General features: G+C 32.2%; 3 protein-coding genes across 4 annotated transcripts; 2 read left to right on the top strand and 1 right to left on the bottom strand.

The window, feature by feature from the left end:
* The first annotated feature begins 165 nt into the window (after positions 1–165).
* LOC105975902 (Tetratricopeptide repeat (TPR)-like superfamily protein) lies at positions 166–3,210 on the top strand. Of its 2 annotated transcripts, none has more exons than XM_013001145.2 (3): positions 166–514; positions 1,001–2,613; positions 2,746–3,042. In XM_013001145.2, exons 1-2 carry the CDS (start codon positions 376–378, stop codon positions 2,524–2,526), a joined length of 1,665 nt encoding a protein of 554 aa, XP_012856599.2. In that variant the 5' UTR covers positions 166–375; the 3' UTR covers positions 2,527–2,613; positions 2,746–3,042. The 2 variants fall into 2 exon arrangements, with proteins under 2 accessions (XP_012856599.2, XP_012856600.2); XM_013001146.2 differs by having other exon boundaries at positions 181–514; positions 1,010–2,613; positions 2,746–3,210.
* On the bottom strand, positions 2,538–5,292 carry LOC105975903 (uncharacterized). Its single transcript, XM_013001147.2, has 6 exons — positions 4,889–5,292; positions 3,527–3,791; positions 3,408–3,444; positions 3,195–3,300; positions 2,962–3,072; positions 2,538–2,858 (listed from the first exon to the last, which is right to left on the bottom strand). Exons 1-6 carry the CDS (start codon positions 5,075–5,077, stop codon positions 2,742–2,744), a joined length of 825 nt encoding a protein of 274 aa, XP_012856601.2. The 5' UTR covers positions 5,078–5,292; the 3' UTR covers positions 2,538–2,741.
* A 7,385-nt stretch (positions 5,293–12,677) lies between these two features.
* On the top strand, positions 12,678–15,677 carry LOC105975999 (putative beta-1,4-xylosyltransferase IRX10L). The gene is made up of 4 exons (XM_013001271.2): positions 12,678–13,076; positions 13,439–13,827; positions 14,648–14,889; positions 14,982–15,677. The coding sequence occupies exons 1-4, from the start codon at positions 12,971–12,973 to the stop codon at positions 15,493–15,495; spliced, it is 1,251 nt and encodes a 416-aa protein (XP_012856725.2). The 5' UTR covers positions 12,678–12,970; the 3' UTR covers positions 15,496–15,677.
* Positions 15,678–16,465: the final 788 nt, after the last annotated feature.

Genomic DNA, 16,465 nt, shown 5'->3' with positions numbered 1-16,465 from the left:
CGATTTAAATTTGCACCCTTCTTAAGAGTTGTTTTTTTCCTCTAGAGAGAGAAAATGAGTGGATAGTGAATTATTGCGAACGGTATCCGTAAATATGGAACGGTAATTATCAAGTCCAAAGTGAAAAAGTCTTATATTTACCGGCCCATTAATATTTGAATCCCTAGGCCCATTACTAGTAACGGTCCGAATTTAATTTTCCCCCAAATCCATTTTCTTCAGCCAGCAAAAATGGCCGAACCCCACCCACAAACAGCAACTTCGTTGATGCATCAAATTCGCAGCAAACATCAACTGAAGAAGACGAAGAATCTTCATCGAAGTGTACGAGGTTAGGGCCCGAACTTCGAACCTGATTATGCAACAAATTGACGAATGAAATTGCTCAATAATGGAAATCTGAGGAGGAGACTACTTTCTCCGGTGCCGCCGTTCTGTCGGCGCTACACCGCCGTTTTCACCCCAAAACCTCATCCAATTGTTGCTTCACCGCAAAATATTTATCCAATAACTGGTTAGTTATTCATCATTAATCATTTTTTTTCATTCAATTGTTTTATGCGGAAGTGTTGTTTAATTACATAGTAAGAGTTACTGAATTTGATTGTTCTTACTGATATTATAATGTTTTTTTATCGAAAGAAATCAATTACGGAAGCAGTACATCAGATTAACCTTGTTGTTTTCGAATTCTTGTCTTACTGTTTAGTTGAGTGACAGAGCAGAACCTTGCTTTTTTTTTTTTTCCGGAAATCGTAATTATCCTTTCGTTAGCTTGATCAACTTGTTCGAGCATATCGACTATAGATTATTTATTTATCGAACTAGAGGAACATAGATTCTGCTCAATTGATATAAATTCCCTGCATCGTTTTTCATATCGGCTACTGCATCGTATTAATAATACGATGGAGTATAAGTTTTGCCTTTGTAAAAAAATACTTTTGAAGTATACGAAGATGCCGTATTTGAAATTTGATTATTACATACTATTTTGAAGAATATGAAGATGATCGAGTGCTCTTCGCCGTTCTTGAATCATGCAAGCAGCCCCACCATTTCAGGACCGCAGTTTCTGTGCACTGTAAAATCATCAAACATGGTTACGAAACGTACTCATCACTTTTATCCACGTTGTTAAAAGTGTACACAGCTTGTAAAAAGCCCAAACTTGCTCACCAACTACTCGATGATGTATCCCTTTTCAATCTCGATGTGGTCCCCGCCAACTTGTTGATCGATAGTTTGATTAAAGCTGGCGAAATTGATATTGCCAAAAAAGTATTCTCTGCATTACCTGCCCGGGATGTGGTCACTTGGAACTCGATTATTGGAGGTTGTGTCAAAAGTGGATACTTTCTAGAAGCAATTGGCATCTTCAAAGAGATGCTGGGAACAAAAATTGAACCCGATGGATTCACATTTGCTTCTGTAATAACAGCATGCTCGAGGCTTGGAGCTCTCAATCATGGAAAGTTCGTGCACGATTTAATGATAGAGAAGAAAATCGAACTGAATTTCATATTGTCTTCTGCCTTAGTAGACATGTATTCAAGATGCGGAAGAATTGAAACAGCAAAATCGGTATTTAATGCTGCTAAAAAGCACGATATTTCAATATGGAACGCAATGATAAATGGGCTAGCAATGCATGGTCTTGCAGTCGATGCAATTTCGATTTTCTCAACTATGCAAAGAGAAAATATTTCACCTGATGCCGTGACTTTCATCGGGATCATTACAGCGTGCAGCCACTGTGGTTTTGTAGAAAAGGGCCGAGAGTATTTTAATCTTATGAAAAACAATTATTTAGTTCAGCCCCAACTCCCGCATTACGGAGCAATGGTTGACCTATTCGCAAGAGCTGGGCTTCTAGAAGAAGCTTATGCGGTGGTTAAGGAAATGCCGATGGAACCCGATGTTGTTATATGGAGGACACTTCTCAGTGCTTGTAGAACTCACCGGAATTCCCAGCTGGGTGAATTCGTTATTGATAAAATAAAGAATCTTGGTAGTGGCGATTATGTGTTGATGTCGAATATATACTGCAATATTAATAAATGGGGTAATGCAGAAACTCTGAGGCACACTATGAACAAGAAGGGGGTTCGTAAGAGTATAGGCAAGAGTTGGGTTGAATTGCATGGTGGGGTCCACCACTTCAAGGCGGGCGACAGATCACACCCTGAAACCGAAGCTATTTACGGATTATTAGAAAATTTGATCCGACGATCGAGAATGGACGGTTATGCTCCTGCCCCAGAGTTGGTTTTGATGGATATATCCGAGGAAGAGAAGGAGGAGAATTTGAATTATCACAGCGAAAAGTTGGCGTTGGCTTTCGGGATACTTAAATCTAGCCCCGGGACCGAAATTGCGATTTCGAAAAACTTGCGCACTTGTCTCGATTGCCACGGTTGGATTAAGATTGTGTCGAGATTATTACATAGAGTGATTACGGTGAGGGATAGGATTCGGTTTCATAGGTTTGAGAAGGGCTCGTGTTCTTGTGGAGACTATTGGTAAATAACTAAATATTGGTAATAAAGATTCAGTTTTTACGGTACGAAACGAAGTCGAATTTACATAGCCCTCCACCGTAAATGAGTACAGGTATCTTTTTTCCTCCTCAAACTTGTACGTAAGAATTCGAAATGTGCACACATACAGAATGCATTACATAATGCATTACATATTATATGCTCGATTAATATTTATATTTGATATTTTCGTTTTCATCTTCAGCCATTTTGTACGGGAACAAGCTGAAGTTTGCCTCCGTAGATATCTGGAAGCTGGCTTTCGTCTATGTCCTCGAGAAGAGTTTCGTGCAGTCTTTTGTTCTCCACAAATACGATCTTCGTACAGGTAATAATTATAAAAAAATTAATAATTAATAATATCAGATTACCACATTATGAAGTAGAATAAACTTGAAAAATGATAGATTTTTTTTTTTACCTTCTTCTTTGTGTTTTTGTCGATAAACGGGCAAACGATCTTCCACATGGTCATGAATATATACGGTGCGTTGATCACAAACAATTTTCCAAGTCTTTCTGGGTAGTATTCCTGTGTTCAAGGTTCAAGGTTCAAGATCAAGATTCTTCATTTATGATTTCGCCTAATTTTTTTACAGTGTGGTAAAAACTAAATTTAATAATAATAATTAAAAAAAAAAGGTTATTTTGAACCTGTTGAATGGTAATAGCTGCAAGGTTTCCACGTAGATCACTGTTGCAATAGCCATATCCTTTAAGATCACCAATTATTGTGAATTTCTCTTGTCCTTCAGGCATCCTATTTTACAACAAAAAAAAAAAAATAATAATAATAATAAAATAAATAAATAATATGATCTTATTCCAAAATTTATTATCTATATTTTCTCTCCAGGATATATATACCTGTGACATAGTTTATCCAGTGCAAACACCAAGAAACCTGTAAAAAAAATAACACGAATACGTGAAAATTACGAGAAAAAAAAATTAAAAAAAATAAAGAAGTGGAAAAAGGGACGAACGCCTGAATTCGTCGACGCATCCTCCTTTGCACGCAAAATGTCGAGAACCGAAAACAACTGCAATGGGGCGGCCTTGCTTGTCGCTGCCTTGCACGAACATTTTATTCTGTGCAATTTCATTTGTAATCTCCGATTCTGAAACCGAACCCTTTGGAACAAACGAACGCCTCCACTCTAAGTACCTCACGAACATCGAGGATGCTTTCTCTACATCAAGATCTCGTGCGCGAAGAAACCTTCTTAGTGCCAGGTCATCTATGTTATCCTGCTTATTATTAACAGCTGTTCAGTAATAATTAACCACAACAAAATCTCACAACTACTATGTATAATTTTATTGCAAAAGCTTATTTAAAAGCAGAATTTAGTGATTCTGAGTTAAATAGAAAAAAAACAGGTAAGCTGGTGTTTTTAAAATTATAGCTTAAAACAACTTATTTTGAGAGAATTAAAAGCAAATGCTTGTTTTGCAAACACGTAAAAACAGATTATGTGCAAAAAAAAAAAAAAAAAGCTCATAATTTATTTCGAAAAGCCTTTGCAAACGCCACCTAAGTGTACTTTAATTGTGTTTATAATGTAATAAGTACTTTTTGTTCCTCCCGAAAATCAGGTATGATTTTCTATTGTAAATCAGATCGCTCGTGTTGATTATTCGCACGAAAACGCACACATCCATGTTGGTTTGTGGGAGACTTTTATCCGGTGTACACTTCGGACTGAAACCCTAATTAGTTGAAGTCCTAACATGGTGGCCTGACTATATAAAGAAGTTGGTTTGTCAGCTCTACCAACCAAACCAAACGACTTGGTCAAGAATTAGAATAGTGCATATATATATATATTGAACTTGAAACTAATTACTAATAAGTGTTATAATTTTTTTAATTGCCTGCATTATTAGAAGAAGTTAGGTAATTAATTAATTAATTTCAGCGCGGTCAATGGATATAGGTGTTGTTTGCAGAAGCTTATTTAAAAATAGAAGTTAGTGATTGTGAGTTAAATTAATATTAAGTGTTTATTTCTAAAAAAATGAGATGTTTGCAAATATGCTGGAAAATCAATTTAAATAGAAAATGCAGGTCTATGGATATTTTTCAAATTAGAGCTTATAACAACTTGTTTTAAAAGAAGTAAAAGCAAGAGCTGGTACTGCAAACACTTCAAAAGTGATTATGATCCCAAAAAATTAGAAGTTCAGAATCACTTTTCAAAAGCTTTTGCAAACTCCACCATAATTTAGTTCCAAAAACACTTAATCATAAGTGTGGAGTAGCTGTTTAGAGGATTAAAACTACACTTTTATGCATAATCACTTATAAGAGAGAGAGAGAGAGAGAGAGAGATGATGACATGAACCTTGGAAGATGGGGGTGGATCTAATTTGTTTTCAACAATGGTTCTCATGAGAGAGAGCTTGATCGTCTCTTCGTCGCCATTCGATTCTTTGTCTTTCTTCGTCTTCTTCGTAATTATCTCTTGCAGTGGAGAATGAAAAGTCTCTTCGTTTTCTTCTTCTTCTTCTTCTTGCATCACTGTACATTCCATTTTTGAATTCAAAGTTATTCTTGACAGAAGAAAATTAAACAGGAGCAGTGTGTAGTTTTGCCTCAAAATCCCATAAAAACCAGCCTTGTAGTAAATTGGCTTGCCTGATAAACTGAATTTGTTTTGCCAATTATGTGTATGAATTATTACAAGGAAATAATAAATGAATGTGCCAAATATAGTTTGATGGAAGGTGACTCATGGCAGGTAGGGGTATTTAATGGCTCTGTCAACGTGTACAAATTATATATATGTATATATATATATATATATATATATATATATATATATATATATATATATATATATATATATATATATATATATATATATATATATAGTGTGTGTGTGTGTGATCAGTGATGGATCTTGGATAGGTGGGGGTTGGGATTTATTTTTTATTTTTATTTTTATTTTATTTTTATATTTTTTGGTCAAGATCTAGTTTAAATTGAACAAAATAAATAAATGAAAACAAAATATTATTTTATATTTTTAAGAAAACATTTGGTTTATATTTAGTTAAATATTATTAATTATAATCAATGATGTCAATGGTCAAATTGAAATGACATTTTAAGAATTAAATTAGGGGAGAAGAAAATTATAAGAATCAATAGTGATAATATATTTATACGTGCCAATTTAAGAAAAGTACTCGGGTCTATTATTATTAGGGGTCATTAGCAATAAACCCATCGTATAGATAATAAATGGTGATATGTCCACCCCTTGAATCTTTCTTTATGATAAACCCCTATAATTTATATTTCCAATTGTACCCTTATGTCAATTAGCCTAATTAGTCTTAATTATTCCTTTTTTCTCTCTTTCCATAACAATAATTTAATTCCTAAAAATATGCTTCCAAATTCCTAAAAATTTGCTACCAAATCAAAATATATATATATATATATATATATATATATATATATATATATATATATATATATATATATATATATATATATATATATATATATATATATATATATATTTTTTAATTTTTTATTATTTCGGATTTTTAGCCATTTTTTATTTATTTTTATTTTTTAATATTTTTTCTAATTAAATTTTTTTTTTTAAACAAAAAATTAATTTTTTTTCTCGACAAATTTACAACTTCGAATATGACTATAGTTGAATATGGCTATTATGTGACTACGCTTTGTATAACATTATAATTAACAGCCAGTAGAAGCATGATTATTAACAAAAACAACGAGAATATGACTATTATGTGACTACGGTTTGTATAATAGTAACTGAACAGGACAGTGAGAATATGACTATTATGTGACTAGGTTCTGCGTAATGTGACTACAAGTAATCAGCACTTGAAAACACTTGCAATATTAATAGCAAAATACATTGCAACAAGAAAAAAAAAATGGCTAGAAAAACAAAAAATAACTAATGTGATCTTTCAACAATGGCCATCAAACATGTTTTTTTGTTGCGGTATCCAACTCGGTTGCACCGACTGCACTTAATCTTCCGTTTGATCTTGTGTGTTAAATATGACTACACTGTTGAATGTTGAACATATGCAGTACTACAAAAAAAAAGGACAAATATAACTAAGTTGTTAAACATGACTACTCTGTCAAATATGACTACTCTGTAAAATACACTGAAATACAACCAACTAATCTCGTAATTCAATGGGTTTTCCAGATCTAAACATTCAGAATATGCAGAATAATACAAAAATTAATAAAATCCCGAATAATTGAAAATCAATGTATGCGTTCATAACAAACAAATAATAGAACTGACATTCAGATCCATAACATATTATATTGCTACATATTATATTGCTAGTTCGACAATTAATTCGAGAAAAATAAAAAAATAAAATTTACCAATTAATATAGTATAAATTGGTATTTAGCGTCGAGAGAAGGGAAATCTCCATGTAGAAATCCGACGGAGGCGGCGACGGATATTGTTGACTCCGACGGCGGCGGTTTACAGGTCTGGAGAAGATGGAAAAAGAAAAAAAAAAAAAAAAGAACGTGAGATGAACGAGAGAATGGAAGAAAGAGAGAGAGAGCGAGAACAGAGAGATAATAGCGAGAGAATTGGAGAGAGAGAAATAAAATTGTATTAGGTTAAAACCCTAAGACATAAGGGCACTTTAGTCTTGTCATAGATGGTAAGGGGGGTTTCACTAATTTAGATTGGGATATGGGTTATTGGAAAAGTCTTCAAAGTCAATTGGGTTTAGTTCAAAATATTTTCCAAATAAGGGGTGTATTGCATATTTCCCCTTATTATTATTATTATTATTACTAGATTTTTGGGCCGTGCAATGCACGGGATTGAAGTAAAATTAATAAAAAGTAAAGTTCAATTTAAACGACAAAATTAAGTTTCAATTCATTTTGATATTTTGCTATATATATTCATGATAATCCCCCATCCATAAATTTTTTTTGCCATATTTATTAATTTAACTTTATATTTTTTATGTAATATGGTTGTATATTTATCTTATCTCAATTAATGTTGAAGTTTAACGAATATTCTTCTTTATCACCCATAATAGGCCTCAGTAAATTTACTGTAAATCAATGATGCCATTAAATCTTAAGAGTTTATCAGGAGCAATTTTACTTTTATTAATAAGATAAGAACCAAATATTTTTCTAAACAATTAAATAATTTTTCCATCAAATTAATATTAAGTAAAAATGACAATTTTGGTGGGAAAAGATAAGTAAAATTGGGGCGGAAAAGTCTGGATACTAAACGGATTTATTAAACTTGATTATATTAAATATAGTATAACAATAAAATTAATTAATCAAATAAATGACAATTATAATTTATAACTATCAAATGAGTGGTAAGAACCAAATGTTTTTCTAAAAAAATAAATAATTTTCTCATCAAATTAATATTAAGTAAAACGACAATTTTAGTGGGAAAATGTTATTTTTATTAATAAAATAAGAACCAAATGTTTATCTAAACAATTAAATAATTTTTCCATCAAATTAATATTAAGTAAAATGATAATTTTAGTAAGAAAATATATGTAGATTTGGGGCCATCAAGTCTAGACAGACTTATTATACTTGATTATAATAAATATAATAAAACAATAAAATTAGTTAATTAAATAAATGACAATTATAATTTATAGCGGGAGCAACCTTACTTTTATTAATAAGATACGTGGTTAGTGGATTTATTAACCTTGATTATATTAAATTAAATTAAATAAATAAATGAAAATTATGACTATCAATGGGAAAAATTTCCTAGGGTTTAACATGAGCAGCCTTACTTTGATTAATAAGATTAAAAAAAAATTAAATTATTATAAAGAACAAAAAAAATATAAAAAAAGGAATTAAATTGTGATAAAGAACACAAACAATATATATATATAAAAAGGAATTAATCTAATACTTTGGAAGAATCAAACAAAGAAAGAGGAATTGTACATTAATCCGGCAAAAAATATTAAAAAAAAGGAATTGTATTCTGATAAAGAACACAAAAAAATGTTAAAAAAATATTGAATCTAAATTATCCGACGAATGGAGATGATATCTAGCGCAGTGGAACGATCTCTGCCCCTATTGTTTTTAGAATGGAGAAAAATAAAAAACCAAACAAACCTCCGGAAAACTCCAGATATATAAACATTAACACATTCATCATATCCCGTTTTGACAAATCACATAAAATTGAGAAAAAACGGATGAAATTTATTGGATCGAATTAAATCCAGAAAATTTGAGATTGAAGAGATTCAAAATATGTATGCATAGTTAGATTTAGGGAGAAAAATATGAGAAAAGAAGTAGGAGAGGCGGGTAGGATTTTAGAGAGATGTAGATTTGGGGTAGAAATCTGGAGAAAGAGAACTTGACTTGAAGATGGATACATAGATTCGGTGTGAAGAAAAGATGTGGATAATTCGGAGTATGAAGAGCCGTAAGATGAAGTGGAGTGGGTGGAGCACAAATCGCCGTGGGATTAGTTATGTGTGGCTGGATTTGCGCAGATTTTGGCGGAGTTGATTGGGGTTGGCCGGATCCGGTGGTGGTGGTGGAATAAGAATATTGGTGGGTTGCCAAATTTGGGAAAGAAGAAATTGTGAAATAATGAAAGGGGGAAACAAAATTTTACACAAAAATGAAGAATATGGATATAGATGCTAGATTTGTAAAGAAGTAAAGAAAAAAAAAAAAGGGGGGGGGGGGGGGAGGGGGTGGGAGTGGGGGGGGGGGGGGGGGGGGGGGGAGAATCGTGAAGGAGATGAAGTGGAGAGCAGAGAGATGAAAAGTGGGAGTTATGGGGAAGAAGAGGTAAAACAATAAACAACGAAAAAATATTAGACACATTAAAGCTTTGAACTAATTAAATGAAAATTGTAATAATAAAATAATAAAAGTAAAAAATAATTAAATGACAAAAAATAAAAGTAAAAAAATAATTAAATAACAAATATAGCCATAAAATGAGCGGGAAAAAAACTCTAGGGTTTCACCAGAACAACCTTACTTTTATTAATAAGATTATTATTATTATTATCATTATTATTATTATTATTATTATTATTATTATTATTATTATTATTATTATTATTATTATTATTATTATTATTATTATTATTATTATTATTATTATTATTATTATTATTATTATTATTATTATTATTATTATTATTATTATTATTATTATTATTATTATTATTATTATTATTATTATTATTATTTATTTATTTTTTGGTATTGAAGGAACCCATAATTAACTGTATTTTTTTTTTTTATTAAAGTCCATATCCCCATTTTTTTGGTCTCGTGAGGGGAAACTGAAATGTGTGAAAATATGAAAATAGTTGACTCAAGTGATTTGTAAGGACAAAATTCGGCGAAAACTACTTAAAAAGATATAGCGATAGACTTAGCTCGAATGAAACTCTAAATCTAGAGATTTTAATTGAAACTAAATGTAGCATCCTTCTTGACCTCGAATTAGTTATGCAAATAATGCGAGACTTTGATCTGAATTTTCCTATATTCCTAGAAATCTACGTTTAATTTATTGGTGATAGTGTAAAATCTACATTCTCAAAACCTCCTTTTAAACCCTTATTCTTCGACCACCGGAAAAGTTCACCTAACATCGGTGTTATCGCCGGTGAAGATGGAGACAAATGGAAAATGTGAAAGTAGAGAGAGAATTCAGAAAATAATTATAATGATCAATGAACGTTGTGATTGTACCCTTAAAAACGTAACCCTAATCGGGTTGTTGTATTCATTCATATAGGGGATTGTTGTGTGATTCATCTGTGTCGATAGATCAATTGTGTTGTTATTTCCGTAAGTCTTAGTTACAACAATAACATTTAATACTTTCATATAAAAAAAAATGACAATTCATTTTTTTTTCTTTTTCTTAGAACTAATAAAAATGGCAATTTTTAAAATCTCATTAATTATTAAAATGTTATTAGCCAGTCCCATCGGCTCCCTCCCAATTAATAAATGTGAAAGTTGACTCATCAAGCATATCTTATCTTAACCCAACTTGTGAAATTAAAGCTAATTAATGCATTATAGAAAATTTAAATTCGCCTAACAAACTTCTTCAATTTATAATATATTGTTCGAGCATGTCATGTTATTATTTTTAAACTAAGAAATAAATATGTAAATATATCATATCATTGTATGAAATCCTAGTGGATCACCTAACAAATGCCATATGTTTGACTTAGGGGCGTAAATTGGAATGAAATTCTTGAATTCTGCCGATTTTGATCCGAAATTTTTGGATTTGAGAAACAATATCTACTTTCCGATATTCGATCTGACGATTTCCATTTTTTTTTATTGAAATTGTAATTATATATTTTCTTTTGGAAATTCTGATTTCCGATCCAATTTTATTATCGAAAAGTAATTCGGATTCTTCCCAAAACGTTTTTTAATAATTATTTTAGATTATATAATATTGATTCTTTTTTTTTTAGGGTAAATTACAACCACCCCTGAGGCCCTGAGGTATGGTCAGATTAAGAAAACCCCTCTCTTGTTTGGATAATTACAACCACCTCCCTCAACTATAAATCTTCTTCCACGTCAACCTTTGCAGTTTCAAATTCAGTGGAATTTTCGAGATTATATGGAATATTATCACCTTTCTACCCGTTTCATCCCATTCGAACTCCACATTGTGAAACAAGATGATCATATGATGTGTTTTTTGGCTTGTATATATCATATTGTGGTGCATCAGAAACTGTATTTTTACACAAAACGAGTACAACTAGAGCACATTCCACGAAATCTAGATGATTATGTTGAATTTGACACCATAAGGGTGGTGTAAGAAAAAAATATAGTTGAGGGGTAGATGTAATTATCCAAACAAGAGGGGTTTTTTTGTAAATTAACTATAGCTCAGGGAGGTGGTTGTAATTTACCCTTTTTTTAATTTGTTTTTTGAGTTAAATTTTTACTGAAATGCTAAATCCCACACTATTTTTACCAAATCATGCACATAACTAAAAATATTTATCTTTTTAAAATCTTCTTTCTCCTTCCCAACTTTTTCATAAAATCACACACTAAAAACATCCTTAGCATTCCAAATTCGAATTTGCCAAAAATCTTCACATGTTCAAACTAAAATAAAGTTGGAACTTGAGGAAAAAAAACGAATTCATATGAACTTGAATAATTAAAAATGCTTAATGAAATTGAATAAATATTAAATAAAACGGAACTCATTTTTTATGATTATTCACGTAAAAAAATAATGAATTTTGAGTGACTTGAATAAAATCATTTTAGAGAGAAGTTAGAGAAAATTTGAGTAAAGAGAAAATGTTTTTTTAATTTATATGTGGGATTTAGTAAATTTTAGTGTAGGATTTAGCATGCCCCAAATTTTTATTGTTGATCTCTCGAGAAAATACTCTAACTTGGACCTAATTGTGCTTTCCTCATGTGGCTTGTACTATTTAAGCCCACTATTTAACTATTTAACCCAAGTAGCTCGACCCGAACAAAATAACCAAGTAGCCCGGCCCATATTCTTTTTTTAAGAGTCGGCCCATATCATTCATTCAGAGTATAATTCCTGCCATGTAAAACATCACTCTTATGCAGTACGAAAACTTCAATTTCTTAACGTATTCATGTTTAGGACACGTTTTGTATTCGAAACTCGGGGACAAGCTATCAGACACTTGATGGGCCATTTTGCAATTTTAGAAGAGTTAGAGTCACGTTTGAATAGCAAATCTTCAAATCCTTTTCTTTGCTTTCTTATTTAATTACACAAAGACTTAATGCTCAACTACAAATTGATAGTTGATTATAATATTTATTTTTGAATATATTTGTATAGAAATATATAAAAAAAAAAAAAAAAAAAAAAAAAATATACCCCTGTACATTTAAAAGTTCCACGTATCCATATTTTTTAGATGTGCCGTTTCTTTGTGTCCGTTTCCCTATTCCTGCATATTCTCATTTTCGTGTCCGTGCTATATAGCTGGTCATTTATTTACCATCCTCGAGTATCATACTTGATATTAATTTATATCTTAATTTAAAATTAATAATAGTAATGTATATATTACGATTTTAATCTACAATTAAATATAAAAGTTTTCATTTTATTATATAATGGAACTACCTTAATAATTTATTATTTTCCCTTTCGAAATGTACTCTCAACTCTGTGTGATGATGACAGTCCAACGATCTATTCCCTGATTCCGACCTCATTACCACTCTCTCAGTTCATATAAACCTCCATTTTCGTTTTCCGAGGTCGAATTTTTGTAAGAAATTTTCTGGGCTTTGTTCGATTCACCGAGAAACGGGTTTTCTTTTTTCTTTTTTTTTTTCTGAAAAAATGAGGAATCGAAGATGGGTTATTTCTGTGCTTCTTTATTTTGCATTTTGTTCGTCGATTGAAGCTTTCAAATTCCACAAAACCCAACAAACCGAGAGAATCTCCGGTAAGAATCTTTTTTTTTTAAATTAAAAAAAAAAAAATCTATGCGCATCTGAAATTGTTACGATTTCCTAGTATTTAATGCTCCCATTGTAGAATTGTTTACTTACATTGTGAGAAATTTTTGTTTTCTTTCCGTGGGTTCGTTTTGTTAGCTTCCATTGATTTAGGTTAGGTTTTGACTTTGAAGTTGAATTTTACTTCTGCGGTTTGACTTCGATTTGGGCTTTTCTGCAAAAGACATTCAATTTTAGAAATTGGGTTTTGTGTAATTTGTATCAGTTATTTCATTTTAGAATTCCCGCAAAAAAATAATATATAAGAAAGTTCTACTTACGAAAATCGGGTGCCGTAAAATCTTAATAGGTAGCGCTGGTGATGTGTTGGAAGACGATCCATTCGGGAGGCTGAAAGTCTTCGTTTACGAGCTTCCGAGTAAATACAACAAAAAGATTCTCCAGAAAGATCCGAGATGCCTCAACCACATGTTTGCAGCCGAGATTTTCATGCACAGATTCCTTATGTCGAGCCCCGTTCGAACACTTAACCCCGAAGAAGCTGATTGGTTCTACACGCCCGTGTATACGACTTGTGACCTAACGCCGAACGGGCTTCCGTTGCCGTTCAAATCGCCACGTATTATGAGGAGCGCGATACAGCTGATTTCTTCGAACTGGCCTTATTGGAATAGAACCGAAGGTGCCGATCACTTCTTCATCGTGCCTCATGATTTCGGCGCTTGCTTTCACTATCTAGTAAGAATTCTCGTGATTTTATGATAATGGATTATGTGAAGTTTTTTAGGATATGATAGAACTGATTTATGTATGGATGCATGATGTGTAATCTTGGGTAGATTATTATTCTTAGGCCTTGTTTGGTTGGTAAGATAATAAGTCATGATTAGGGGGTGGAAATCGGAACATAATTTCTGAATTCCACCGATTCCGATCAGAATATTTCCGATTATGGAACAATACTTTTCATTACGAATTCCAAAATTCCGATTTCTGATTTTTTCCAATTTTTGTGTTTGAATAAAAGTGGAATACATGTTAGATTCCAATTTACGATCCGGTTTTAATTTTCGAAAATATTCTCTGTAAATTCCGATCCGATTTCTGAAACTCACACATAAAATATCAGTTCCGTCGATTCCGATTTGAAAATTTCCGATTTTGGAACGAGTTTTGCATTCCAATTTCCGATTTTTCCATTTTCCAATGGAATTAGAATTACTTTTTCACTTCCGAAAAAAATGGAATTTTTCTGAAAGCGCTAACTTCGGTTTGATCTTTCAGATTTACACCCTAGTCATTATTAATTAAATAATTAGGTCGTACAATAACTTTTTACAATAACTTTTAGGGCAAACCTGCAATTATGGAACGATGAGCTTTTATATTGGTTTTATTGTTGGGATTTTGTATTGGACCTCCCCTAGTATAGTTATACAATCGAGTTCTCATAAAAATGCACAATATTATCTCGGCTAATCTTATCTCAGGAACCAAACGAGGCCTTAATATCGTCTTGTATGAAGTTAAATTCGAATGTACGATATATGTATTGCAGGAAGAGAAAGCAATCGAGAGAGGAATTCTTCGATTGCTCCAACGAGCTACATTGGTTCAAACTTTCGGACAACGTTACCATGTTTGCTTAAAGGGAGGCTCAATTATAATTCCACCATATGCCCCTCCTCAAAAGATGCAATCTCATCTAATTCCTCCAACTACCCCTCGTTCCATTTTTGTCTATTTCCGAGGTTTGTTCTATGACGTTGGAAACGATCCAGAAGGTGGTTATTATGCTAGGTTTGTATTTTTGTCTTCGTTTCTCAAATTAAAGAATCCCGATTAATCTTTTGCTTGACGCTCGTACTAAGTGGGATAAGGATTTATTACAGAGGAGCACGAGCATCGGTGTGGGAGAATTTCAAAGACAACCCGCTATTCGACATCTCAACCGAGCACCCAACGACTTACTATGAAGACATGCAGAGAGCCATTTTCTGCTTATGCCCGCTCGGGTGGGCCCCATGGAGTCCCCGTCTCGTCGAAGCTGTCGTTTTCGGCTGCATTCCCGTAATAATAGCCGATGACATCGTCTTGCCGTTTGCTGATGCGATCCCGTGGGAAGACATTGGTGTATTTGTGGCGGAAAAAGATGTTCCTAAATTAGATACAATTCTCACATCGATTCCGATCGAAGAAATATTGAGGAAGCAGAGATTGCTTGCGAACCCTTCGATGAAACAGGCTATGCTTTTTCCGCAGCCAAGTCAGCCTTGGGATGCGTTCCATCAGATTCTGAACGGGCTTGCGCGGAAGCTGCCGCACGGTAACGGCGTGTTCTTGCGTGCAGGGGAGAAGATCTTGAACTGGACTGCGGGCCCCGTCGGTGACCTTAAACCTTGGTAATTAATTAGGTTAATTGTTTTGTAAATTGCTCTTACGGTGAAAATTCAGGGTTGTTTGTAATTAGATGATGGGATGATGGGATAATGTGATCCAGTAATATTGGATTTTTCTTCACCATTGGCAATGCACTTTTTGAGCTTAGGATTTATGGAAATGGCAATTTGATTTTGTTTTAAATCAAATTGAGTATATGATGAGTGTTTATCGGACACGGTGAAACTCCATTTTCCACGGGAACACGAGGGAAACGTGTAAATATTAAAAATATAGAGATATATTCATAATTTCTAAAAAATATTATATTGTTATTTATATATTTATCGTCAATTACATACTTGCATAAACAAGTTATATGTAACGGCAAATTACTACCTGCAAATTACTACCTGCAAATTACTACCACCCTATGAGATAATGTTAAATTGCGAAAACCCCCCTCATGTTTGCATAATTACAAGCACCCCCACAACTATGTATTGTCTTACGAAAAAAACCCTTCAGTTGATAAATTTAAGGGTGTTTATTCGGAAAAATTGAATAGAAATTTTGGCACGCCAAAATTTCATACCGTTTAGCGTTTGGTTCGATAAATAACCAAATTACCAAAATTTTACTAAAAATATTTTAAATTTTGATTTTGTTTTTTTAATTAATTTTAGTTTAACTATTATTATTATTATTATTATTATTATTATTATTATTATTACTATTATTATTATATATATATATATATATATATATATATATATATATATATATATATATATATATAAACTGAATACCACATCAAATTTTTGTTCGGTTCAATTCGATTGGTTCACCGACCGGATGAACATCCCTAGATAAATTTGACATTGTAAGGGTGAACGTGTTAGACAAAAGCATAGTTAACGATTGATTATAATTAGACAAACAAAAGGGGTACTTTTCGTAATTATACCTTATCTCAGAGGGTTAGCCGTAATTTGCC

This window comes from Erythranthe guttata, chromosome 9 (genome assembly GCF_056151865.1).
Source record: "Erythranthe guttata isolate IM_541 chromosome 9, IM_541, whole genome shotgun sequence".
NCBI lineage: Eukaryota > Viridiplantae > Streptophyta > Magnoliopsida > Lamiales > Phrymaceae > Erythranthe > Erythranthe guttata.
This window is presented reverse-complemented; position numbering and strand designations above follow the sequence as displayed.

Excerpts from the sequence above, each read along its gene's own strand:
- LOC105975902 (XM_013001145.2), top strand. The coding sequence starts at position 376 with ATGAAATTGCTCAATAATGGAAATCTGAGGAGGAGACTACTTTCTCCG. Across the intron at positions 515-1,000 it reads AAATATTTATCCAATAACTG|AATATGAAGATGATCGAGTG; the intron begins GTTAGTTATTCA and ends ACTATTTTGAAG.
- LOC105975903 (XM_013001147.2), bottom strand. The coding sequence starts at position 5,077 with ATGGAATGTACAGTGATGCAAGAAGAAGAAGAAGAAGAAAACGAAGAG. Across the intron at positions 3,445-3,526 it reads ATGCGTCGACGAATTCAGGC|GTTTCTTGGTGTTTGCACTG; the intron begins GTTCGTCCCTTT and ends TTTTTTTTACAG. Across the intron at positions 2,859-2,961 it reads ACAAAAACACAAAGAAGAAG|ATCGTATTTGTGGAGAACAA; the intron begins GTAAAAAAAAAA and ends ACCTGTACGAAG.
- LOC105975999 (XM_013001271.2), top strand. The coding sequence starts at position 12,971 with ATGAGGAATCGAAGATGGGTTATTTCTGTGCTTCTTTATTTTGCATTT. Across the intron at positions 13,077-13,438 it reads ACAAACCGAGAGAATCTCCG|GTAGCGCTGGTGATGTGTTG; the intron begins GTAAGAATCTTT and ends AAATCTTAATAG. Across the intron at positions 13,828-14,647 it reads GCGCTTGCTTTCACTATCTA|GAAGAGAAAGCAATCGAGAG; the intron begins GTAAGAATTCTC and ends TATGTATTGCAG.